The 27,941-nt window shown below is 43.8% G+C and overlaps 1 protein-coding gene and 1 long non-coding RNA gene across 5 annotated transcripts in view; one reads left to right on the top strand and one right to left on the bottom strand.

Annotated features, from left to right (window-relative positions):
* Positions 1-27,930, top strand: part of LOC100650965 (visual system homeobox 2) — a 50,558-nt gene extending 22,628 nt beyond the window's left edge. Inside the window, exons 3-7 of one of the 4 annotated variants that reach the window (XM_020864425.2) lie at positions 7,506-7,596; positions 8,567-8,690; positions 24,429-24,603; positions 24,865-25,116; positions 25,305-27,930. In XM_020864425.2, coding sequence (XP_020720084.1) covers positions 7,506-7,596; positions 8,567-8,690; positions 24,429-24,603; positions 24,865-25,116; positions 25,305-25,468 — 806 coding nt within the window. In that variant the 3' untranslated portion in view covers positions 25,469-27,930. Of the gene's footprint in view, positions 1-7,505; positions 7,597-8,560; positions 8,691-24,428; positions 24,604-24,864; positions 25,117-25,304 lie in introns of all 4 variants that reach the window. The other 3 variants (XM_048409023.1, XM_048409025.1, XM_048409024.1) reach the window with 3 other exon arrangements.
* LOC125385697 lies at positions 1,176-14,128 on the bottom strand. Its single transcript, XR_007225250.1, has 5 exons — positions 10,460-14,128; positions 10,162-10,359; positions 4,669-5,022; positions 2,339-4,582; positions 1,176-2,076 (listed from the first exon to the last, which is right to left on the bottom strand). It is a non-coding gene; the product is annotated as an uncharacterized LOC125385697 (long non-coding RNA).
* Positions 27,931-27,941: the final 11 nt, after the last annotated feature.

Here is a 27,941-nt window from a genome sequence, read left to right as displayed (position 1 = left end):
CGATGAAACGCGTTTCGCAGTAACCGTGATTAAACCGTCGAGTTTTCATGAAATAACCTGTCGGGAACTAGTTTTACCCGAGAACTTAATTACTGCTGTATTATGCACGCTGGATGCGCGAATCGGTGGCTCGAGAAACAACGTAATTCCTGCTGCTTAAAAGAAAACTCATCTCCCTCCGTGTCACCTCCTGAACGTTAATTATACGTCTTCGTTACCATTGTCGGTCTCGAACGCTGTATCTAAAATAATTACAGCGCCCATCTTTCTCGACTATGCAACCCTGCAATTTGAATCTGTTACCAATGCTTCTCGGACAACCATTTTTTCTTTCTATTACGGAATTCTAATTCAAGCGCGTTGAAAAAATAAAGGAAGATTGAAAAATTGCGAAGAGAGACAAAATGCACGAGGCGAATCGAGTTGAAGTCTCTAGAGGGCGCGCGATCGAACCGGCCAAATTAATTCGACCCCGAAAACATCGTGAAAGCATTAGCAGCTTACCCTAAGCTACTGTCGGTCTGTTACAAGTGTTTTACAGCGTGTTACATGGTGCAGCAAAACTACCTAGCGTTGAGGGTCCCTAATCTACCGAAACATCCCGAGGGATGTATCCCAGCATCGACTGCACTCGGATACGCTCCATTCGCCCTTTCGGCTATGTAAACGACTACGTTACATGTTTCACGCGCTCGATAAATAATTCTCTATCTGATGCATTTTTCATGTTGCGTCGGTATTTCGCACTCTGTGTCCGAGAGGGTATGTGTAGGTTCCACAAATGTAAAAGCGATGACTTTCCTTGGATTCCGTTGGCCTCAGTTGTCGTTACTCGGCTGATACTTTATTTTTATGGAAATAAATCTTATTATCGATAGAGAAATCTGTGACGGTCATTTTGAAATTCCTATATTAATTTTATTATTATTTATGATCGTTTTCGTTATTTGCTAGTGATGAAATTACCACTGCGTATTTTATGATGCTTTAAAAATTTCTAATAATTGTACAAATAGACCTTATTATCTTTATCTTTCACGCGCTGATTCCTGGGAATGATAGGTAGAGCAAAGTGAAGGGTGACGTATCAAATTGACTCGTAATATAGGATGGGATTACTATGCGATTTCACATCCTGAATTACGGATGACTAACAAATGATTGCACCTTATGAATAAACTTTCAAAGGAGAATTTATTAATTAGTAGTATTTCTTTAATGATATTTAAGACAGTACATAATTACTTTCTTGATAACAATCTGTTATTCAATGACGAGATACTCCGTGAGTTTTTAATTATCCATTGTCACGAGACAGATTCAATTTTTCCTAACAATGTTTGCGATACCAGCACGAAAACGACGAGGAAACTAGCATTTGTTTCGTTAATCATCCGGCTGCTTTCACTAGCTCGTCTCGTATTTACGTAGTTTCGTTTATAAAATGGCAGCCAGGCCGAAACGAGGAAATCGGGCGTCTCGCGGAACGGGACCAAGAAGAAGACGACAAGAAGACGACGGGTCGTCTCATTCACACGGCGACGAGGTAATTTCTCTCGATGAATCCACGAAAGGGCATTTATCCGTTCTCCGAGCCGCGAAAAGGGGCGGAAACGAATTTTCAATTACGACGCACAAAAGACCGGGTAATTCTCTGGGTTTAAAACGACTTCGCGGTGCATAGCGAACACGCGGAAGGGAGAGCTGGAGAAAGATGGACAAGAAGAAGGGATGAACGACGATGCTATGAAAAGATTTTCAAATTAAATTTCGGGATTAGTACCCTGGTTTAATACGGACAAGTGACGACTGAAGACGTCCCAGGGGTGTGCTACGTGCTACCTTCGCTCTCCCCATGGGATAGCGTACACACGGGCCACTGTGTAACAACGTGACGACGTTTCTGACCCACCCTTCGTCTCGTAACACTTCGCGCGTTTCCATTTGCTCGATGTAAACTCGTCGTTCGGCAGCCTCCCTTTCTCTCGACCGGTTTTCACCGGATCGAGTCTTCTGTCCAGTGTCCAGTTGGATGCAATTTCAACGAATGGCGAGTCCAAAGGGCAGATGTTGACCCTGTTGGAAACGTAAAACAAAGTAGATGGAGAAAATTATGCGATTGAACGCGTGCGAAAATTTGTACAAAAATGCATTAGTATTTTCTGCTTCTTATTCTGATAATGACGAGATGAGTGACTTTCTTCGAGCAAATAGAAATAGAAAAATCTTTGGAACACTGATATTGTTAGCTACTATAACCAAAGAAAAAGAGTATCGCCTCGTACCGTCCACTTAACGGAAACGAAAGAAAAGTATATCGATGAATGGACGCTGTTACCCGTCTATGAAACGTTAAACGCAATTTCATGGGGTTCGATCAGTGACGATAAGAGGCAGCATCAGGCAGGATTAGAATATCAATTATCGAAGAAACACAGGCCGTCGGTTTCTAAGAGGTTCTATTAGATACGAGCAGTCTGGCGCAAGCCAGCCAAGCAAGGCCACGGGTTTAAGGTCTTAACAGCTACTAAAGCAAAAGCTTCTTCTGTCTCGCTCTTAAGCACGGAAAACAAGCCGTGTTAGACGAAGGGGTGTATTGAGGGCCGCCATTGGCTATCCACGCTCCTTTATTGCCGGTTGCCTGGTAACCAGCTTGCCACCGACACACACCGATGGCAACCACCCTGCAACCACCCTGAAACCCGACAGCGCCGCGCACACCCTCGCTTAGGAACTCGCAACCACCACCACCACCAAGTATCGCCACCGTCTCTCGCCACCCTCTCCGCGATGCTCCACGAGCCAATGCATACACACGCACATTTTCTCAGCTACTCGGAACACACGCACATGTACATTCGCGTCAACCACCGTAAACGTGTGGGGATGTGCGATGGAATCTTCGTGTAATCGCCAAGAGTTGGTTGTGTGAGTGCGCGAAATAACACTGCCTGGTCTCAGCGTGTACGTACGCATGGCGTGAATATATTTAGCCAGGAAACTACCACTGTTTTCACGCGAGAGGGTGTTTCGAGAGCTGCCTCTCCGGCTGCCTCTGTGTGCACAAAGTCTGTGCTCCTGGCCGAGTAGACCGCAAAGTTTTCTCTGAAGTTACTGGATTTCTTCCTTTTATCGGCGCTCCTGACAGCAGTTGAGGAAGATACTTTTCTGGATGATTGTGTTCCGCTGTTCGTAATCGCGCGCAGGACGTTGGGAGGAACGAAAGAAGGGGGTTGAAGTTTCTGGCTGCTGACTCTCCAAGTCGCGGCCTGTTTGATGTATGCTTTGGTCGCAGACTGCAACTTTGAAATTGATATACTTTACTACAGAAAATGAGGAAAGTTTGGAAAAAGTCTTTGAGTTGCAAATTTCAAAGGAATGCTCGACATCTTGAAACTTGCGCCCAAAATATTCAGTTATTAATAATCGCGAGAGAACATAGTCTACAGATGCTATCTGTTTTCTGCAAAACTCACACTCAAATTCAGTCGTTCGATCGACCTTGTCCGATGTCATATTAAATCCAATAAAACGTTTCAGAGTGACGGTCAATTTGTTGGAACGGCGACGTATACGAGCAAGCGTAATCTTGCGAGTTCTCTCATCGAGAAGATTAAAAACAATTGCTTCTGAAGTGGCTGTATGCGCAAACACGGTGTCTCCCTAGCGTAGTTCCCGAGGGAGGTCGCGACATCCCACGATATTCGAGGGCACTACGAACGGATTAGATCCAGGACAAATTAGAGGAGAGAGAAGCATCGGTCGCTGGGAAGCCGGGAATATATCAGGGTAGAGGGCAAACGTGTCCCGCTGGTCCCGTAATAGCTAACTGGATTTGATTAATCGATTTGGTTACAGCCTCCTACTTAGCCATCCTGACGCTTCCTGCCGTGTTTAATATCGATCATTCTCACGCGAGAATACGAGAATACGTCGCCATTTGCTATTTCTTTTCCACGATTGTGCGAGACAATCTAGTTAGGAGATGCAGAACTGCGTCTCGAGCCACAGATCTAAAATATCGTTCGACTTCTTCGTACAAAGAGAAAGAATTTTCTCTGGATTTGTTCGTTTTCTCGTTTAATCTCGTAGGATACGCTTGGAAAGAAAATACGAACAAACTTCAAACCCTCGATGCTATTTTATTTGCGTCAACTAGTCCGTACAAAATAACAATTGCAATTTATCGTAAGAATAATATGAAAAGATACACGGCAATTCGTATCTATGATATTTTCCATTAGTTACGATGCAGTACATATAGCAACACCATTTTCTTCAGGTTATTAGCATCCACTTGCGTCTACGTCCTCCGACGTGCAAAGCGATTGGTTCGACGGCTTGCGGTAAATAAGCATACTTAAAAAGCCGGCAGCAGGAAGCAACGCGGTGCCGGGGTGGCGTAAAGAGGCCTCTCTACAATCTTGTGAAACAATGCATCGCGCGAGCTCCATGCTCGGTGTCTTAAGCTGTGCGCAGTCGAGCCTCAAATATTTATTTTCCATTCGACTCCTTCATTTTTTGCATATGCGTGCATGCACACTCATTCGCGTTGTTCGTGGAAAATATTGCAATCAGTGGTCTGTAAAGATAGGAAAAATATTTTTTACGTTCTTTCTTCAAACTCGACGAACGAAATAGTGATCACTCTTTGGTTGTTATGCTTACCATGTTATTTTAATTATCCTTTCGCTTTAATGAAAGTGATTCTGCCCGAAGCTGGTAGTTATGCTACGCGTCCAAGTCTTTTTACAAGATTGATAGAATAAATAGAGCAAAATTTATTTGACGCTCGGCTCAGAAAAGGCGCTGCTGGATGGTATAGAGAGGCGCGTGTATGGGCAAGGAAGAAATGTTGGATAAAATTAAGCCAGCATGCAAGAAATTTGCTTGAATCCACTGAATGCGCCCGACGCTTCCTCATTAAGTTCTTCGTCTTCGTGACGACACAGCAGGAATACTTTCCTTCTTATCGACCGTGCCGAGATGAGAGTAACATTGGCGATAGTTTTCGTTAAGTAACTACAAACCGAAGAATAGTTGAAAACTCGATAGTTCTAACAAGGCATATCGAATTAATATAATTTTCTCGGATAATTAGGTGATTGCTAACCAAGTGAAACAAAAATCTATTGGAAGGAATGACGTTGTAAACGTCGCACAATACAGTTTAGAGTAAAAAACGATACGCTTTTCATTCCTGACGTTCTCTTTTTTTCTTTTTTTTTTTTCTTTTTCCTTTAAGCGAACTTCGTCAATGATTATAAAGCTATTCGTTTGACTTTGGAGAAGCGTTTTGAAAAAGCGACGAAGTGCAACGCGGACGAAAGCAAGAGAGCAGAATACAGACGCGAGCACAGAAAGGAAGGATTAACAATACATTTTAAAAGCCGCCTTCGCTATTTTCGCATACCATGTGTTCTATGTCGGTCGCGTTCATGAAACTGTTTTACTCAAACTTCGTCGAAATTCCTCTTTCGCCTTCTCTTTTCCAAGCTTTCGTGGCTTTCTCGGTGCTAACACATTTGGAAAACTAGCTTTGGTTATGCTTCCTTTTTCACAAAACTAAAGAACTTTAGTTTCGCGACATCCGTAACAACTTATCCAACGCAATTCTCAGTGTTAACTTCAACCATACATTTTCAGGCTAGATTAAGTCAGCAATGAAATATCGACGCAAAGCAAAGAAAGAGATTTTTCGAAGCGATACCAAAAGAGCACTCGCTTACCTATCCATTCGCAAACGACACAACGAGACAAAACACGAGTTACAAATTTGCGCGTACGATCTCAAAGGAACGTTTTTTAGAACTCACGCTCGTATACATTTAAGATCGTGTTATCCTTTCATTGTTCTTTCACGCGATTCTTATTATTTCGCTTACGATAAAACTATCGCACACGATATTGCAGATGCGTTGCTACTAATGTGAAGTGTGAAAACTTCGATGGAAATAATTCCGTAAGAAGAAATATGAAGATAGCCGGAGTAATCGTATCCATGTAACCATGTGACGTTAGCAATGTGTTTCGTGGATCCAATTAGTCGAAGAACACATATAATTGGAATTAAGTTCTTAATTAATAGTTAATTAGCTGCCGGTAGTAGCGTCACCAACGGCTGGCAGCAGCAGCAACAACTGTAGTAACGAGTTAGCCCCGGGGAGAGGGATTCATTGTGGAGCGGCGCGCGCGCCACGAAGCCGGTTTTCGCTCATTAATTCGAAATTAATTTATAATTGATAATTATTTTCGGGCCATGGGTCCTATCCGTTTGCCATCTCGACGAACCTTTCTAATTTCCTGCCTCTCTTGTACGTAGAAAATTGCCATTTACCTTGGAAAGCATACACGAGCTGTCGAGTCACGAGCAGTATATATTTAAATGAAAAAGGAAAAAGAAAAGGTCGGAGAAATGTTTTTTTCCTTTCTTTATATCGTTGACATGCACACGCACGCGCTGTTAGCAGCACCCTCCCTAATTGGAGAACCTGGATTTTTGAGATGAAAATCCCGGTACGACGACCAGCTGGACAACAGGCTTTCCCGATATTTTTTCCCCCAACACTCCTATATTTTTTTTTTTTTTTTTTTCGACGTCAATTTTTTCCGCCCCGCCAGAGGTTGTTCCATCGAACTGCTCGAAATTCTGTTATCGGTAATAAATTTACCAGGTATTTTGCCGGAATATCGAGTGTCAAGTCCGCGCTGCGACAGTCGATATCGCGCATGGAAATTACGTTCCGATCTCCACGAGTTTTTCCGATCGAAACACGCATGTATACCTCGTCCCCGTTAATTGCGTTTCTTTTTTGTTCGGATCGAGTGGATAATGCTTTAAATGCGACGCTCTGCGAGTGGTGGACAAAGGGATGAACGATAAATGGAAAAATAGAATCGCATTACGTGCTTCTTAGTTGCGTGTCGATGCTTCAAAGGGTAAAATTGGAACATGAGAACGGATAAAAATGTTACGCGAATTTAGGTTGCGCGGAGCCCTCATCTTCCTTGTTTCCATCTATGCTGATGCCTCTGACAACCCGACTTTTTTGAATTGCCGAAAGAGACATTCTTCTCTATTCGATTCTTCTGGCTCATTCTCGAAAGCTGGGTTAAAGAGTAAACGCTTTTCATTGTATTATCATTGATCGCGATTAATCGTTAACGAAGGAAAGTCAAAGAAGGGATTGCGTGGACAAATAGAAGCCGCATTCGATACAATTTGCATGAATACACGTGGTCTCGATTTATTGGCAAATCGGGTATAATGGGTAATTTGATCCTCGATGTACGCGCACGGGTAGAATTCAGATCCGATGGATTATTGGACTGCGTTAATGATGATTTTTTGAAGGAAGGAGATACAGCTATAAATGCCATAAATTATGCACGGTTATTTAATCTACGTTCGCTTAACTACAACATCGTTAGCTTTGTAAAGTTAGTATATACCTATTATCCGTTTATTTTGTTGAAATTTAATAAATTTAATGATCTTGTTACAGGTGTCGGGCACAATATAGAATCCGGGAAAGATTTCACGGTCGACGGTCTCTCTGGTTTCAGTAAAAAGAAGAAGAAGAAACGCCGTCATAGGTGAGTGTCTCACCCGAATTTTGGTCGAGAATATTTTTTAGTTATCATTTGTGTTGCATCGAATTTTTCGCCATTTTTCGTAACTTTATTGTCGCCATTAATTTTGTCCGGCGCACTCTGTAAAAATTTTGATTGGAACGCAACGTGAAATCAGCGTGATAGAAATACGTGTGAATAATTAATAACCACTGGCAAAATTTTCGACGCAACGCTGAGAGCTATTCTTCCGCATTTTCGCTTGGTTATCCGCGGGTCTGGGAGACAATCGATCGCGTTTCAGTGATTTTCATTCGGCGATAATGATAAATTTATTCCAAACGAATATATCATTTTAGACTTTTCATCGTGTAATCGACGAGTCCCACCCCCGATAATGAGTTTTCAGCTATTTTGAAGTGACAGACAACCCGAATGCAATCACCGTTCCGCAATAATTGTATACCACGATGAACGAATTCAGACTTAAATTGATCGTTAAAAGATATATTTGTCGCTAGAAATCGATTCCATTGAAACGTTACATCACATAAGATATGTATTTGCGTATTATCGACAGAAAAGATTAAAAATTGATGTTGGAAACTGGTCGAACAGGTGAATGAAGAATTATTATATTCGTAAATTGAACGTAGACAAATTAAAATTTCTCACGGCTCGAATGTTTTATTGTAAAATTTATGAAATCTGTTTTAAATTCTGTAGGGGCAGATTAAAGATAGATTTACGCTGATTGATTTGTTCGAAATTTGTTTCGCCAAAATGTATAGAATTTAATCTTGCTTCGGCTGCATCAACCGATGAAATTGTTTTTCAATATTATTCAAACGATCAACTTTTTCTAGATCTATTTTCACTTACGAAATCGCTATTTCATTTTCTGCGTGGCTTTTTTTTTTCTTTCGAGTGTAGGCTAGCTTTAAGGGAAAAGCTGTAATGGCATATAACTAGGTTCATACGGTTGTTGCTCCAGGACGATCTTCACGTCACAGCAGCTGGAGGAGCTGGAGGCAGCCTTCAAGGAAGCCCATTATCCTGACGTGTATGCTCGCGAGATGCTCAGCCTTCGAACCGATTTGCCCGAAGACAGGATACAGGTGAGCGAAAATCAAAAGACCTATGAAATCCGACCTTCTGACCCACGAATCGGACGGCTTCAATACTACCATTTCCTTGTGAAATTCGCGACTCAGGGGTATCGAGTTTCTTTGCGTAGATTCTCGTAAACCCGAATTGATCAAAGGCTACTACTTTTCTTCGTAACCACTGACTTTTTGTCGATGTTAAGGACTCGAAGATCGTGCGTAATTTAGCTAAATATTTCATTGTTTAAACACTTAATATTTATAACGAAGATTAAGATATTGTGCTGCAAAAGTTACGTAATTATAATGTTTCGAGGATTAATTAAATTAATTTGTGCAAAACAAGAAAACGCAACAGAACGAACAAGAATGGAAAATCGGATTGTAAGCGCGATAAAAAGGGGACCATTCTCAGTCGTGAATTACGCGAATTAGAACGTATAAATAATCGAAAGTGGTTGCTTTCAACGGGGAAACAATGCTTCTAGCGCGCGTCGTTTTCATAATTTTCCTATTAAATTAACATACAATGCAATTCACTTCAATTACAGCTAACGTAAAATTTATAAAGACGTGCACAGTGAAATCCCTAGGCTCACTTTTCGTCACGTCAAGCACTCGTTCTCGAATAGTTCGTAAATATTACATTGCGCAAAATTTCGACTATAATTCGCTATTAAAACCACAATCTGCTTTAACGATAATTTTGTTCATTAACGAAAATTAACAACGTAACACTCTCTTGGAAAATTTAACGTGCTATTCGTGACGATTATATGATATAATCAGTGGAAATATAAAGCTCCAATACGTTTTCGTGTAATTACTGTGTCGTTTTATCGTTGAAAATTTGGGCTCACAGCGACAACGAGGACGACTTTGTAAACAAATTTAACGCGTATTCGTTCATCAAAGAGAATCATTATCAATTAGTTCCCGGTGTTAGTTACATTTGTATAAATTACCATGCAATTAATTTCGTAAATTCATACGTTATCAACATAATGATGTAACAAAGGTATTATCTGTTTGTAATACTTTAATAAGCTAATTGACCGCAAAAATTTCTTTCATATAGCAATATTATTGTCTAAAAGTAGCCATAGATTTCTTTAACGAAAACGTAAGTTTTTCATCCCCTACCTGCCAGATTATAAATCAAACAACCCTATTATCCCTGCAATCTTATATAAATCAGAGAACCTTGTTCTAGGATAACAACTCATAGAATACCGTAACAATTTGTAAATCATCTACGCAACGAGCCGAAACTTCTTCTTTTCCCGATCACAAATGGCATCTCACTCGATGCCGTGGTGATATCACGCGGAATTATCGACAGCATGCATAAAGCGGCGAAAGAACAGTCGCAAATGAAAGTGGTAAGGGTTGCAGTGGCGGCTGGTTGTCGGGGGTGGAGAATGGCAAGTCCAAAAGGCGCGACTATAAAAGGGAGAATTTTCCCGGGCTGACGGTTAGTTACCGCGGACTCGTGGAGTACCAGGCTGAGATAGGTTTCCGCATGGCGGACCCGGGACAAACTTCCCTTTCTCTCCCTGTTCCTCGTCCCTCATCCTCGCATCGTGATTTACCCCTCCATCCTTGCTTCTTCTCTGCCTCCTTCTCCTTAATCCTTCGCGTCACTGTATCCTTTCACGAACAACATACGTGCGAACCATGCCTGCGAATTTAGACGGTCCATGGAAAATGTCGAAACGGAGAACGAAGAAAAGAAAAATTCCAATCTCGAGCCTGTGCTGGCATTGTAGAAAGACACCTACCTGACACGTGGGTGTACACGCACGATAACATCCATGGGTGTCTGTGCGTACATGTCCGCTGCACGTAGGTACATACACGCTACTAGATATATTTTTGTATGTAACTAGAGAAACCAGGGTGACGAAGGTTAGAGGGATAACAGTGGTCCGTGTAACAAGGGTGGCAAAGGAATCTCTAGAAGAGACAACACCAAAGGTAGAAAAGAAACGTTGAGGATACGTGCGACGAAGACACGGCGGTTAGATAAAATGAGGAGAAAGATCGCGAGAAAGAGGAAAAGAAGAGTAAAAAGAGATGCAAGGGAAAGGGGTAGATAGGTAGGTACAGTCGAGTCGCGATTCACGGGGTTGTTGAAGCTTCGTGGCTGAAGCGTACAGGCGCGTATACAGAAAGAGAGGAGAAAGAGGGGGAAAGGGAGAGAGAGAGAGAGAGAGAGAGAGAGAGGAAGAGAGTAACGGCGCCGTGAAACGACAAAGCGGCCATTGCAGGATGGGTGCGGTCCCGCGGGCCAATCAGAGAGACGAGTCGCGGACCGGTCGGCCAATCAGGCCGCGCCTTCCACCCGTCTTTTGTTTCTAAATTTGCGCGCGCGGCGGGGACACAATATAACGAGCGCGCGGGACGAAAAGAGGGGTTAGTAATCGTTAACGGTGATATTTTTGTGTGGGAGTACCGGCTTTCTTCGTCTTTTCTCTACCTCTTCTTTCACTCTACCTTCACCCCTGTACCTCCTCCCTCGTCCTACGCCGCGATCCCTCCTGCTCTTCGTCATCACTCTCGCCGCCTCTCTGTCCGACTCGTTGCCGCGTGAATTTCCTTCCGCTTCTCGATATAGCGCGCGCGTCTCCATCGAGTTTCTTCGTCCCTTGCTCTGTTCCTGCCTGTTCCGCGACCACTCCGACCCCCTATTTCTTTCCTAATTTCTTTGTAGCTTCTCTCTCTGGACCCTTTGTCCCGCACATATTTTTTGTTTCTCGCGCGCTCGTGTGCGCGCACGCCGATGCGTGCCGCAAAACAACACGAAGAAGAGCGCCGCGCCGGCCAGTTTTCATATCGATTAGGGGCATTTTATGGCGCTTGATGTGCACGACGAGCGTGTTCGTTGTCAAGTAAATTCCTCCGCTGAAATTTATTCGACAATACAAAATAAACGACTCCGTTCAAGAGGAAATTATGGAAATGTCCGTGAACATTCTTGAAACATTCGTTCGTTCTCTCGTAGATGAAACACCGGGATAAAATTTTGATGTCGTTCGAACCGTAACGAACCGTTAACGTCGAAAGAAAGAAGAGGCCGGAAGGGTCTGCTTCCGCTATCAAATGAAATTATCGTGTCCACTGAGCGATTTGACAATGCGCCGTCTGTCAGGTTTCGCACGTTGAAATATTACTTGATTAAATGGATGAGTTTGGTTAGGCCAATGCGGTCTGAACAAATTAATTAGTTATGCTCACTGAATCTTACGCAGACAACGCCGACGTAGAAATACGCGTTTCATCGGGACGATGGTTTGCGTAAACATACACGAGTTTCGTTTTGCAATTCGCTATAACGTCCGACACGAAGTCGCTCCATCATAAAAATGTAAAGGAAACGCTGCTGCGTTTTCTTTGACGAGACGCTACTTGATTTTTGGTATTGAGAGGCTTTCTCATTTCGAACGGAGACAAAGAGACACAAGAGAAAAGGGAAACATCTTGTTTGAAGAGTGGAAAACGCTGGAAGCATTTCTTCGTCTTCTGCTCGCGGCTAAATGAGAAATTTCCGAGACTTTTTCCATGGTATTCATTTCTTAGGACGATACTTACTTACTCCAAAATCACGAGGACTTCAATACACGCCGGCGTTTCAGGAGCATTCTCCGTAATGTTTGAGTATTGAAAAGGATCACAATAATTGTCAATCCTACGCCCTCCGATTCGTTGTGTTATTTCGTCCAACTTTTCCAGCGCTGACAACCCAGAGAAAGAAAAACCGGAACGCTCCCGCGGTGAAGTTAATCGAAATGTCTCCGGCAGACCTCCGTTCCGCTTGTTTGCGTAATTGTGCACGCGATTCACGCATGCGGCAATATAATTGCGAGCTCCTACGACCGATTCTGTATCCGGCCCTGATATTTCTCTTATCAAAATGGTCACAGTATAAATGTATCCCTTCTGGATATGAAAAACGGAAATTCCGTAGTTTTATAAAAATTATCTTCGTTGTTATCTCTTCGTTTTTCAAACACCGTTTGATAAACTAAATTGAAAATTATTTTCTGTAAAAGTTTTCACGATCGATATACGCCAACTATTGTACTCAGTGTTTATAAAGAATGCTATTGATAGCTGAAAATACGCACTGCCTATAACCGGATGTAACTGTTTGATAGAATTCTTGTCAAACCGTCATGAAAGAAAGCCAACGAGGCTCAAGGGAGTGTCTGGTTTCGAAACTCACCCCCATACAGGAGGAAAGACCGATCGACTTGACTACTCGTTATCGCGATCGCTCTCGTACTTGCAATGAGGCCGCGTCTGATTGGCGCGCAGAATCGCGCACAAACGGACGTAATTTCGGTGGCCGGAGGGTTACGGCTTCTTATGGGGGTGCGAAAATTACAGGCTGCCTCGCCACACGTCCTTTCAACGTGATCGATATCTATATACCTACGCCGAAGGGGGTCCCATCTTGCGGAGTGTTTTGGACGAAATGACACCACGAATCACTGTTCAATTACTGTTTAATTTCGGTAACGCCGCGCGTACAAGAGCTTAATAAATCGTGGCTTGCATTCGGAACGGACCGTACGATGCTGAGAACGTCGTTTTAGTCGCGGTTCCTGCTGCTAATCGCGTTTGGAATATATGACTTTAATTTGCCAACACGTGCTACGTGTTTGTTGAACGTGTACAATTGCTCGGAGTTTAAACATTCACGAGTTTTTCTTTTTTTGATGCGCGAGATTCAAACGGGTCAGTTCGAGTGCATCCCGGTAACAAATAGCCGGACGTGTAAACGGAGCGCTAGTCGAAGGAAAAGGAGTCATCCCATTCGTGCGGACAGACGTTTCCCGGTTGAAGTTATCCGGGTAATGAGCGCCGAGTCTCCCACGGGCTCGTTCGAAAAAACAACACGCGTATCCAACCATAAGCGGACCATTAGCGAAGAATTTTGACGTGGCTCACACAATCGTGTTGTGTCCGGCGAGAGGAGTGGAACGCCGGCTGGCTGTGCTGCTGAGAAAAAAATTGACTTCAAGTAGCGACGAACGGCTCACGAGACGCAAGTCATCCACGGAGTCCTCTAGAGGGTTCTCAGCCGGCTTCCACGTACGTTCTTTGACAAAGGTTCCACTGAAGGAAGACCCCCATCCTGACAACAGGGGCCCATTGTCAGTCCCCGTTTCAGCCGAGGCGCCATTGAGGATTCGTTAGAACGTCTTGCCAGGTAGAACCGCGCGACCGAGACCGCGAGTCTTCGACATTTTCTTTCGATCGTGCACGATCATTCTTCAGTCTCGGCTCGATACATTTCATAGACCCGTAATTACAGCTTGGAATCGCTGTACAATTTCAAAATCCGTGATTGAGTATGCGGAACGTACTTCAAACCGCGTTGGCTGTCGCTGTTGTTAGTTAAATTTAGTTTGTTTCGTCGAGGAAAAATATTTCTTATTTTTTTTTTTTTTTTTTTTTTTTTGGAAAAAGGTATAATTTTTAACGATAATGTTCGTTATGCCGTTTTCTTTCGCAATGAGAAAATAAAATGTTACCTCTCGAGTTTCCGTATAAAAATGTTGCACAAAGAAACAAGAGAACAAGTGTTTCAGTTTCTTACGAAGTCGTTCGTTAATACGTGAGTTGCCGCGTCGTTGATCCTGGAAGAATAACTCGCCTAACAAAATGGCGTTCCTTTCGAGGGTTTCGAGGTGGAATGCTGGCAGCGTAAAGCATCGCCCGTAAAGTCGAGTTAAGAGGCTCGTTCGAATTCGATCTCGCACGACAAAGATCCTCGATTCTTCAATTGCTTTCGTCCAATGTTTCCTCGAGGAACAGTTCGTTCCTGCTACTGAATTATGTGGAAGATTGACCTGGCTGTAAACGGAAGGTTCTTTTCTCTCGGCACACGGAGACGAGTGGAACAACTGACAACGATGGAATGGAAAATAAAGATGCTTCGGTAACTTTGGATCTTTCTTTTCCCGAACAGTATCAAATCAAGTATACCGAAGCTTCTTTCTTTCGATCACTTTCAAAGCGACAGTCGTTTTCTGATAAAATGCATTTAAATACATCTCGATTTACTTGTAGATTTAGTTGTCCAATTTGTCGCCAAAGGATGATGAAATAGAAACAAATAAAAATACGCGTACAATACGCGAAGAAGTACGTTCGACGAGATTATTTTGAAATGGCTGACAAGAGCAACCGCAAGGACAAGCAGAAAATTAAGTGTCTGATTCAAGGAGGAAAGTAATCGTTGAAATGAAGCATAATCCCCCGGACATTAGGAATTTTCATTTTTAATCCACTCGTTTCCGCGCACAATTTGCTGTGAGAGTGGCGCATTACCAGACGACAAGAACAAAACGTTCGTCTCCCTCTCGCCCACTATCAAAATGGCTCGCGACAATAACGCGTCGTTGGTAAAGACGGCGATGCGACCGCGCGATTCATCGTATCGCGTCGCGTAGTTCTCAGCGGATGAAATCAGTAGATTCGAGGGTCCTAGACCCGCGTGGTCGTTTAAACCGATGAACAGGAAGAAAAGGGAGGAAAGCTGAAAGTTTGGCTCGTTTCAAGGATATAATCCACCGCGCAAGGAGAAGAAAGTAACGAAGAATCGAGTTACGTTCTCCACCCCCGACGGGCTCGTTCCTCTTCAACCCTCTTCCGCTCTACTTCGATCTCGCTTCGGGACTCTCTTCGTCCACTGTGGCTCTCGTCCTCCCGTAAAGAAGCCCAGCTAAGAAAGCGTAATGACGCGGAAACGGCTCAAATGACCCGCGAATTTTCACTGGACGAGTCTTCCTACTTGTGCTTATGTTTAATAGGCGACCGATGTCGTAAGTTGACGTAAATTGTGCCGAGGTATTATCATTTGCACGGCGAATTTATGGTAATTTTCGACTCGATTTCAACTACGATCTACTCAATCGTATCATGGTCGTACTGTATGGTTTCATACGGTATTTCCTACTTCTTGAATTTTTCATTTTTAACTGACTTATCAAAGAACAACCTTTCTATCCATCGATTATTTATAGCACAAATCCGATGTACCTATTTGCATTGGTTCGATAAATGAAATAAGAGATTAATTTCTTTTCATTTCAAAATCTGTTTGTTTTCGCGATTACCAGCTGACTGATCGAAATTATCCGTCTTGTAAAAGGCTGTCTGTTATTTCGCCCGGAAAAAGAGACGATCGGCCAGCTCGGTGTTTTCTGAAAAATTCAATTCTTCTTTACAGACGGGACATGACAGGTGGATATCCTCGATAAAGGACTGAGAAGGACTCCAGTTCGAGTACCTAGAGAAGACGTTAACACGTTCTAAAGGCCGCGCTAACGCTGTGTAAACAGCGCTCAACTCTGAAATTAGCTCTTCTCGGTCGGGTAAAATAAATATTTTCGTGTCGGACCATCGTTAACGGATTATGAAAATCCGTTTTTTTATTATTGCACTTGGAAGCTCATCTAGAGAGTGTCAGCAATTGTACGATCTAAAATTATATGGTCATCCACAAAATGCATCGATGTTCGCCAGTTTTCAATTTTGTTTATCTAAATTTTCAATTTGTTCGATTCCTCAATTTCTCCAATACTCTTTTCACTTTTTTAATTGTTAATTTTCAAATTCAAATTTAAGCTTCAATATTCGGTGTCCATTCGTTTATACATTACGGAGCCCAATAAGCAAACCAAAACAAATGTACGGTATTCAATTAATGCCAACCTCTTCTCTCTCTCTCTCTCTCTCTCTCTCTCTCTCTTTCTCTTCCTGCTCGTATAAGAATTAAATAAGCCCACAGGCTATAAATTCCATAGAAACGACAAATCGTTGCGAGGCTAGTCACTTAATTAAATTCTCCCGGATTGCAAGGACAGTCGGATCTAATCCCCCATAACAGATTTCGCGTGCTCGACTCTTGGATCGAGGCGTGATTACTCACGGGTGCCGGTTAGAAAATCGTCGGTAGGAAATTTCGAGGCAGGCCCCTGCCAATTATTGATTTTGTCTTTTCGATGGTCACGGACGCGACAGGAAAGCGATGCACGCGCACACTCGCGGCGAAAGGCTACGCACAGAAGGGTGTTCGCGTGTATACTGCAGGCCGGAGGGGTTACAAAGCTACGAACGCATTAAATACTCGAGAGCGCAGTGTCCTCGGATGAGCTTTACGTACACCGACACACACTTGGACAGGCGCACACAAACAGCCAGGCACGCACGCGATACGCACAAAGGCAGAGGCTAAATTGATTGCGTCTAAAATCCAACGAGCTTTCTCGGCTTTTCGTTCCCAGCCGCGACCGCGGCAACGCGAGCACGAAGATGGCGAGGTACAACCTTTGTAGCGGGGCGACGAGTACGTTTCACAAAAATATAACCTTGCAAAGAGGCTTTCTCTTTTTTCTTTTACTATCTTTCTCCCTACTCCCACGCTTTCTGCCCCTTCATCCCGCTTCTCTCTGTGGATGCATACCTCTCTGAAAACGGATCGCCCTCCCTTCCGGAGGTTGGAGAGCTCCGTTTCACGTCACGCCATCACGATAAATAAGTTTTTCGCCGAAAAACGCACTGATCAAAAGGAATTTTCCGCGTTGCTGATCCGTAGCTGACCCGATGGAGTTCGAGAAATGGCTTATTGCGGAAATTTTGGATAAAAGGGCAGCTTCGAGGCTTTAATATTTCGAAGATCGTGTAGAAACATCGAGAGAGTTTCGATAGGATGGGCAAATTATATTTTAACGACAATTTGATAGGGAATTGATTCGATAAAGCGGTTTTTAAAAGCGAACGCTCATGGATTCGGTAACGATGGCAAATAAGGCTGTTAGTAAAAATAGGAATTGTACTGATCAAAAGAAATTTTCAACGCACCGGTAATCGTAAATCGTGAAACGACTCGAAAATACGCGGATTCAATGGCACGCGTAATTTCGCGTGGCCGCTTTTTTGGTACAGAACGTTTTTACGTATAATAGCCCGCGATTACGTGACAATTCCAACATGCTGCAACAATGTAGGATACAATGTTTTTCCGAAATCAATTGATCGTGAACCAATCGCGAAAAAAGATTCGTCCCGATGAACAATGCCGCTTCCCATTTAAATAGTTGGACTGTCGTTTCTCCCTGTTTCTATGACGTTGAAATAATTTCCAATGAACGGAATTAAAGTCGAATTATAGGATTTTCACGTGTGATTCAGCGGGCAACAATTCCCGTCGGGGGACGATCCTAATCCTGTCGTAAGAGGCGACCGATCGTACGCGCATAAAAGCAGCCTAAACCTATGGGTACATCGTCGACCTTCGAATCCAATAGCCCATGGAGCCTGCAACCCTCATAATAGGGTTGTGGCCGGTGACGACTTCGAGCTCATGAATTTTCTATCGCTCGTAGCCGAATGATTAAATGATCTTTACCAATGAAGGGTGCGAGCTTTTGACTTCTGCGAGTCTAGACAGACACTGACAAGTGGCGTTCGCCCCTATTGACGCTTACACATCCCCAAAGAGCTATAAAATTTGGATGAAATTATCCGAAAAAGTATATCGATTATCTTTCGTACGCAGAGAAACTATATAGTATATAGTGACACTTGTATTTTTCCTCTTGGATCTACTTATGGAATAATAAAATATTCGACGAAGAATGACGTATTTAGTAAAAAATATCGAGTTTGAGATATCCACGTGTTCGGTAACCAATAAAACAAAAATCTACGGAGTCTCTGGAGCGAGGATGCACAAATCACGAAGGATGTTCACGCGTCAGCCGATAATTTAGCGAACGACAGTACGCATCAGACAGTTTCTTAGGTCGATGATTCTTGGAAAGGAAAGGAGGCCGGTCGAAGCTCGTAAAACCAGCGGCAAACAAAGCGATGAATTCCGGTTGGCCGCGTTCCACCCCAAAAATTGACCAATAACGCGCATCTCGAGTATCCCCGGAGCGAGATCATGTGGAGCGGTCGGTGGCGCGAACGTCGACTAGCAAATAAATAAGGGTCTCTCCGCGGCCGAAATCGGACTCGCGGAATATCTAGCAATTTGGGCGTAGCAGGATTGTCAACGGTAGCGCTTATAAATTCTAATAAACCCCATTGCGCCACGGCGAAATCTGGAGAGAGTGGGTGGCGAATGGCGAACGCTCGATCTCGAAGGCGCATCAGGGGTTGAAGCGGGGTATACGCGAGCAAGGGGATACCGTTGAATACGGATATAAATCTCGACTAACCGAATTAAGTTAGAAGCATGGACCGAAGTTTCGCCACGCCCTCGTCGCCGATGAAACGCTATCGAAACCCGGAGTCTGCGTGCTGAAAATTGTAGCCAGACAGAGGAAGAGGAAACAGGTCCGCGAATTGAAGAATGACACGAATAGAAGAAACCGCGGGTGAAAGACGCGTGGTATTTTAACGTTAATTAATTTAAGGAGCGTCACACTAATTCCCACATCGAGATGAAAACTGGTTCTAGAAAAATTAACGTTTCTAGTTGGATAGAGATCTAGGTTGGCGCCGTTATTACTGGTCCGATACCCCTAACACACTCCCAAGGCCGTCTCGTTCCACAGGAAAGATCCTTTCGTTTGGCGCTTCATTCGTTCGGATCGACTACTGCGCGTGGCGGAGTCCTTGCGCGATTAAACGTAGGGGACATCGTGATTACGATTTCTGTTAATGCGATCCTCGGCTCTTAGATGTAAACCACGTCCAATAAGACTTAGATAATAACGTTCGGTTAGCGTAACGACTTGATCGGGTTTCCTGTTGCACAGGATCGATCGTCCCAATCAAGAGATTCTCAGATAATCAACTAATCGATGCTTGGTGTTGTGGGAAATCGAATTAATCTAGAAAATTAACTTAAGATAACACGCTGTACGAGCGACATAATCAATCTACGAGTAACACCTTGTATACGGAGTTTGATGGTTTTTAAGTAACGTAAGTGCTAAAATAACTATCGAAAATTGTCAACTTCACTGTATAATTGCGGACCACTCGTCGTTCTAATCTAGTCGATATTAATTCACTCTCTTGCGAGATCCTTTCTGGTTGTTGGGGCTAAGTCATGATTAACGTCCGGGACCCTTCTCGTGGTCCTCCGTCCAGCAAGTGTCCCACCTAATGATGTTCCGGCGCGTGCCACTTCGCAGCATGGGGTCTATCCCTGAACCCCATGCACTCAGCTAACCGAACTATTTGCTGGCCGATGACCAACGAGCACGGTCGTACATGCTTGTTCGCGCATTATGTCGCAAACAAGTGATGCGTTTTTCGAGGGTTAATGCGACTTCGCAGGTCCATCGCATGCGTTTCTTATTGGACGAGATTAATTGGCTTACCGGCACCCTAGGTTAGCTTGTGGGAACTCAGAGAACCATTATTCGCACTGTCGATCATCGTATATCATTTCAAACGATCTGTAAGAATATTTGATATAGTGTGATTCGATAGTTTCAATGCAGTACAGTAATAAGCGATAGCTTCCCCACTTGTCACGCGTTTACGACGAGTCTCTCTTGTTCGCACGAGTCTTCCTTCGGATAAAGCTATCACGATCGCAAAGATGCTCGTCTCGAGGATCCTTCGCGAAGTTGAAATACGATCGCCTTTTTGCGACGTGTAGCAATTGATAAGACAAAAGACATTGGAGGGGATGAAGAAAAAATAGGAGAAAAATAGCTTTGGGAAAGAAAGCGTTTAATAAGTACGTAACGGGTATCTAATACGTTTCGGCATCGGTTTGAGCTTTGACGATACGGGCGTTGAACAGGGGTTCGAGAGATCACGTGGAACGGTGGGAGTGCGGAGTGGCGAAAGAGGGAGAACCAGAACTCGATATCTCATTATCGGTCGATCGTAAATTGAAGTTACCGGTGGGGAGTAACGAGATCTCCAATTATCCTTAGGACAGTATCAGTTTGTGCGGCGCGTGTAGGTGTTAGCGTGGCGACGATTCGAAGGTGGTAGGCATTCGCCGATCTCGGTGTTCTTAGCTCGTTCGTCGAGCAAGAATGCTCGGATTGCGAAAAACAATATCGGCCAAACTGCTAAGAGAAAAATAACGGTCTCGTTTTCTTGCGTTCCGTTGGCAATTTCGTTTCTCTCTTTCGCCACTTTCCCACTCTTTCTTTCCTTCCGCCTTGCCACCAGTTCTTCTATCCTGCGCGGTATTCCTGGCTGGCTGGCTGCCTCTCTTCACGGCGGAAATCAAAAAGCTTTCGGTTAGGTAGACCTTCGAGGACCCTCGTCCTGCTAGTACCTGACGGCAACTCTTCAGCTTCAGTTTCAATACATCGTGCTGGCATCGAGCTCGAGTGTTGCAGCAAGAAGCAGGCAGGTGGGTGCCGTCAACTTGTTCTCTCTATCGGTATCTCTCCCTCCCTTCTCCTCTTCGATACTCCCCTACCATCTAGCTGAATCTCTTCTCGTCCTCCTTCTACCGTTCTCTCTTGCTCCGTTGATCTCCTCCTTCTTCGACGCCCTGTTCGCTTACTCTCTTTCGTATGATCGTTGGCTATCTCTGACTTTCGCGACTGTGTATCTTGTATCGGTGTATTGGTAATCCATAGCAAGTTACCGCGGGTTCCTCTTCTCCTACTTTGGTGCAGCCCCCGACATCCACCCTCTTTACTTCGCCTCGTATCTACTCCGTACCAACACTAACCATCCTAACTTAGACGCCGCTGTAGTATTCATTTCGAGTCTTTCCCTCGATCTTCCTATCGATGTCCTTCTCTTCATCTCGGTATCGTTCGCTGCATCTGCTTCTCTTGCTCTACTCGGTACTCTGCCTCTCTTTTCTTCCATTCTTCCCTCTTTGCCCCTTTCCGCTATCCCTGTTTCTCCCCGTCGCACTTTATATATCGGCCGTCCCTCTCTCTTTATTCCCATTCCCATTCTCATCCTCTTGTTTTGGTCCAATAGTCAGTCGCCGGTCTGATCGATGATACGCCAACAGCCAGCACTGCGCATGGCCGACTAAATACAAACTCACTCCTTATTATACCGGGTGTGCCAATAAAGGGGGTGGCGGGACAGAGAATGGGAAGAACGTGGCGGGTGGGAGAGAAGGAAGACGAGAAGCCCACCGCTGGAGTTCTCGCTCCTTCGAGTCGACGAATGCCACCATAAAGGATCCTCTTCCTCTTCGTTGCCGTTGCTGCTACCGCTGCTTCTGCAATGCAGACCCTAACCTCTGCCACCCTTGCCTTCGCCTGTATATCCATTCTGCCAGCGTACTTCGATATCTCTGTCTTTGTCTCTTGGTAAGCTATTCCAGGATGCCGAAGGATAATCCCGGTACGCGATTTCCGATCCCGAACATCCGAACGAGTCATTCGCGACGAACTCGACGAACTTTTACCGATTCTAGTCGCCAAGTTTTCTATAGACTCTTTCCTCGTTTCGTTTTATGAGCTTTCGTCGGAAGCAGCGTGTTACTTATTTCTACGAATTCTTCGATTACCACGCACTTTCTCGTTTCTCATATCACATGATCTCGTCGTCGTTTCTTTCGGATTGTTTGCCCGTTCTGAACATCGACGAATCTATTCCTGATCAAACTCCTCGGTGGTTTATCCTCGTTAACGGTACAAACGAAATAGAAGTTGAACGGCAAGTGTTTGTTCTGAAATAGAAGTCGAAGGAGAGAATCTCGAAGATAAGGTACTACAATGAACCGGTCGGGTTCGAGGGATGTTTAAACTCTTCATTGAATGCAACCGCCGTCGTAAAGTCACTTGAAAATCGAATAACAGCTTTATGATCGGTACAGTCATTTACGCGTCAGTGGATAGAACGACTGCCCTCCGATCAATGGGAGATTTCCTACAGGATTCTCTCGTTTCGCGCGACCATTACCATTTCCGCGATGTAGCCTTAATCCCTTTCATTTCTCCACATCCTACTCTCTCATCTGCTTTTCCGCTTTCATCTTTCTGGAATGACGGGCTATTACGTTCGATTACGCAGTTTCTTTGAATCGTGAAATAATCTTATCGACGATCGACGATGTCAAAGATCTCAAGTGGCGAAAATTAAAAAACACCACTGGTAATGTCAGTGTTTTTTTTTTTTTTTACCGTGGAATTAACGTTAGCTCTTTAGGAAAGCGGGACTCGTAGACGGATTAAATTTTGAAAGGGCCGACCGTTTCCGTTTTTCCTTATCAATGAGACAAAAGCGCATTTTATCAGAGAACGGGGCAACATTTGCATGAGTATTTTTTCGCGCCTGTAGGGGAAGGTAGGTCGCGGGAAAAAGGCCGGCCAGCTTGTTCAAGCCTAGGCGGAAGATAATTTCGGGGTGGCAGCACAAATTGACAGGGCAACGCATTTCCATTCATTCGAATTACGTTCCAATTCTGCTGGTGACTTTAGCATTGTTGCTACAAATTGGTACACGCCCTGGCCTCCGGCCCAGGCCACCCCCACGTGCGTCTGCCTTGTACACACGTTTCACAAATGATGCGTGTGCAGGTCTTTTTAAATAACATCCTCGAACGATCACGTATGCCGATTACGGCTACGAGAAGACTATCGCTGACGTATTTAATATTGTTGAATAAAATACATTACACGTAGTTTCATAACTGTTCTTAGTGGCGTTTTAGAGATAATTTAAGCGACGAGAATAATGTACAGTTCATTTTTTTCGATTAAATAGAAGCGAATTAAATACGAAATGAGAGTAAAATCTCATAACCTTTTCATTCGATTTGAACACTGATAAACGTAAAAGAGAAATCTCGCACATATGTAAATAGCGATCCACCATCGCCGGTTATATAGAAATATCATTTTCCACTCGTTCTATATTACAGCTAATATTGGGGGCGTATAAAACACTGTCTCAAGTTGCAGTCATGAAACGTTATCAAACAATAACCATACAACGGAATTGAACGTTTAAATTGCAACAAACACGAACATATTTTGTACGAGAAGCGAACGCTAATCTGCACATTACAATTACTAACTTCTCAGTTACGATTAGTTTGCTTAGTTCAGAGACGGTAATGTGCAAAACTTGTTGGAAATGGAGCTCGTTAAAATTGAAACTCGTACGGGGATACGAGCGTGACCGGAGAAAACGACACGTGACTCCTCTCTAGGTGGTCCGATGATCAGAATTGTTAACAAGTAGTCTAACAGGATGCCGAACCGCGAAAAACAGGATAACGAACTCCAAGTTGATCGTTTAAGCGGAATAGTTAACTACGAACTGCCGTGGAACCGCACGCATGAAACTGATCGCACGTCGCGCTCATAGTGTTCCAATTAGTAGACAATGATCATTAAACGGACAAGTGGGTCCAAATACATCGTCGGTGAAGTTCTGTCGGGCTTGGTAATTCTAGGCCCATAATGGGCTGCTAATAAGTAGTCTTCCACTTGATGTGACTTCCACTATTAGTCATAGTGTTTTCTCCAGCTGTATTCGTTCTTTCTCATCGTTGCTTTAAAAAATTGCTGCTTCGTGAATTTGCGGGAACATTGACTATACGTATTTCCCGAGGATGGATCGCGATCCCCCTGACGTGGGTGTCTTTCGCCTCGAGACAACCTTCTTTTTTTTTTACATACTTTTACATTCTGATATCGATTATTTTTCATATGCGTTATGCCTTAGTCAAGTTTTACGACACGCTCAGGATCACGTTGAGTCTATCCTTCGCTCGACATCGTAGAAGGATACCAACTATAGGTTTACGAAATTAATGTTACGAATTTGTCGTTTCAGGTCTGGTTCCAAAATCGGAGAGCAAAATGGCGTAAAACTGAGAAGTGTTGGGGCAGAAGTACCATAATGGCGGAGTATGGCCTGTACGGAGCAATGGTGCGACACTCTCTACCGCTTCCAGAGACTATACTGAAAAGTGCCAAGGAGAACGAGTCGGTAGCGCCATGGTTGCTAGGTAAAAATCATGAAAATTTTCTCCTAGACTGTTGAACGAACAAAAACATTAAGTTTTGCTAACTTCATAGATGATTCTGATGTCTCATTTTTAAGAAACGAAATACGGGGTATTAAAATAATCTATCGATCGACTCGTCGGTTACTCGTTTTGCTAAAAGTAACACTGTTGAAGTCGTAAGCAATGCTTAATGAGAACTATGCCCCGCCCTTGCAGAAAATATACAAGTCTCGACTTTGTTTTTCTGTTCGTCTCTGTCAGCTCAATCATCTAAGACGAGCAGCTTTAGTCAAGATATCGAAAATAATCAAGAACTGATTGACTGTGGCCCCGCAGGGATGCACCGGAAGTCAATCGAAGCAGCGGAACATCTCAAGTCCGGCGGAGAGGACAGCGGAAACGATCACAATGGAAGCGGAAGCAGCCCCCATCATAATCATCATCAAGGTGGACCGACCAGTTCCGAGAGCGGACAGGAAAGTCAGGACGGTATGGGACCTTCTTCGTCGTCAGGTAATTACCTTCGAATTCTTTTCATTTCGCGCATCTACGGGTCGTGATTCCACGACACGAAAGGTATTAGGAACGTTCGAAGTTCTTAATTCGTTGCTCGTGGAAAGGAAAAAACAGGGATAAAGCGACTCTTTGTAACGGATACCCATCGAAACTTGGATTAATTTCGTAAAACTTTTGCTTATCAGGAATCGTTCAGGATACGGAACAGCTGAGGAACGAGAGCATCGCCTGTTTGAGGGCGAAAGCGCAGCAACATCAGCTGCAGTTGAGTCTACAACCTACGGCTGCGCCTACCAGCACCTCGTATCCTGCAGGCCCGCAGTCCAGCACGCTTCATGCCTCCGTTTAATCACCGTTTCGACATTCCTTCCACGAGTCATCGGAACTAAAAGACGTTCAATACTTTAGAGAACAATCTCGTTCGAACTTTAAACGCTACGTTTTCAGCAAGAAATTTTGCCAATCATCCTCGCGACCGAGTTTCGGAGGAAATGGAAGCTCATCGAAGAGATCGCGTCAACGGACTCGCTAGTCGGTCGCCACAAAAATTGTTCTTCGTCTTTTCCTCGAGTCGCAGAGCTTCGCGATATCATTACCGAGTCTAATTTCGACGAATCAGGGTAAACGTCTATAAAAGGTACCTATACGACAGTTGTACAGACAACATATACCGTACACACATATACACACAACGAATACGAATCGTTCGCGTTCGAACGATCAGGCTAAATCATCGAAGCGCTGATCGATATCGCGCAGAGCCTACGCAATTCTCGCATTTCGCGTCTCACCTTCGAACGAATCGACGATAGGAGGAAGCGTCGATCACGAAGGGGACGAACAACGAGAATTATTTCGAGTCGGTCCTCATTCAACGAAACGGTGGCCTATGGACGGCCAAGTACAATGACGAATCATCGATCGCGGTGTGACAAAGCTCGCTTCCACCCGTCGACAGCGACTCGTTCTCGCGATTCGTTGCGTTCCTCGAGGTTTACACCTCGAAACAGCCTCCCGTATCGGCGATCGTGTGTCAAAATCGTGGAAATTTGACGGGCAACTTACGGCAGGTGGGTATCTGCGCGAGCGAGTCGCAGATGAATCGACGCCAAGTGGAAGGCGAACAACTAATTAGGAGTTATAGCCGCTTTAAATAGTGCGAGTATAAATATATACATATGTATGGAGGAGCGTGTTTGCTGCATCGTGATTACGTTAATTACAGTGAGTCAAGAGAGGAAGAGATAGCGAGAAAGTGAGCGCGTGAGTATGCCTGCGTACCTTGAAACGAACATTTCGCCTTTAGGAGATCACCGGAATGATTTGCAACGAACAACAAGCTAAATAAATTACCATGACGAGTGAGACGAGTTTACGAACTAAAAATCACCCGACACATCGAACTTCGACGCCTCGAACACGCCTTCTGTGACGTTGCATCGAAGCGACATGCTTTCCAGTTCACGTGAAGTTGGAAAATCGTTTGAAAATTTGCGATAGATGCCACAACTGCGGATTAATTGATCATTAAAGAGTACGTGTTGAGCTCATGCGTACGTGTGCTAGAGAAAGAAAGAGATATGTTTTTGCGGATACCACATATGTGTGTGTAAGAGAAAAAGAGAGAGAGAGTGTGTGTGTGTGTGTGTGTGTGTGTGCAGCGGAAAATCTTTATTAGAGAACACTTCCTATACTCAAGTACTTAAAGAAGACGTAACTGTTGTCAAATGTGCAATATATCGGTATAAGTTCTAGCTGGATAAGGCATTATACTTTATTTACGGATACAATTATGTGAGGTGGTTGTCAGGGTAATGGTGCGTCGACGGTCGGACAAGAAAGGTCAAAGCTGACTAAAATTGGTCGGAATAGGATGCAATCTACGAGTTAACGAGAGGATCTTTAATTCTCTGTGCATCTTTGCAACGAACGCGAAATTTCAAAACCGCATGACCCAAAGAAATGGAACCTTCTACCACATAGAGATAATTATCGTATTAATTCGTTACTCGTTACGTGATTCATAGATCAAGATGAATAATTTCGGTATACCAATGTTGGCACAGAGAATTGTTAAAAAAAATTGTAAAAAGAGTATAAAATTTTTCGATAGTATATTTAAGAGTTTCTCTCGTCTTGCATCCTGTTTATTAACAAAGAAGCAATTACTAAAGTAGACGTTGTTTCCACAAAGATATTCACGTGTAATTTTTATTCTTCCACCTCGGGGACGATGTTCGCGCCGCGCTGGCACCGTTACCTTGCTCCTGCCCACTGTATATAAATATATATAAATACAAAGTATATATATATAAATATACATAAAAAAATATAAATGCGAATATATGTGGTTACGAGGCACCCTAAGCCGGACGAGTCTCTTTGCGATTTTTGTGTTTACAGTCGATCTCGTGATCGTGCACCTCACGTTTTCAAGCATTAATTACCTTTCTGATTCGCGTCACTTTTGCACGTTTTGTTCGTTCTCAACGCGAGAATAAACCTTCGATTTAAGTAAGGACGAAGGACATCTCAACCAGCAAAGAGTTTCGTTCGTCTTAGATCCACCGGATTATAACACATAACGTAACGCACTATAATTTAAACAAAACAATTACGGGATGAGGTAACCACATGCTACATTGAGGCAGGAACGAAAATGGAGGTAACGAAAGGAACACTGCTGTTGTTTGTAAGACACACTTAACAACGCGCTTCGGATCTCAAGCGAATTCCCTGTATCCGAATGCTCCAACGCATGCATAGTAGTCGGCTAGTGTATGTAATAAATAAAATTTCTGAACAAAACGATACCGCATTGT

Source organism: Bombus terrestris, chromosome 9 (genome assembly GCF_910591885.1).
Source record: "Bombus terrestris chromosome 9, iyBomTerr1.2, whole genome shotgun sequence".
Classification (NCBI taxonomy): Eukaryota; Metazoa; Arthropoda; class Insecta; order Hymenoptera; family Apidae; genus Bombus; species Bombus terrestris.
The sequence above is the reverse complement of the archived record's forward strand: the minus strand, read 5'-3'. Positions and strand labels throughout refer to the sequence as shown.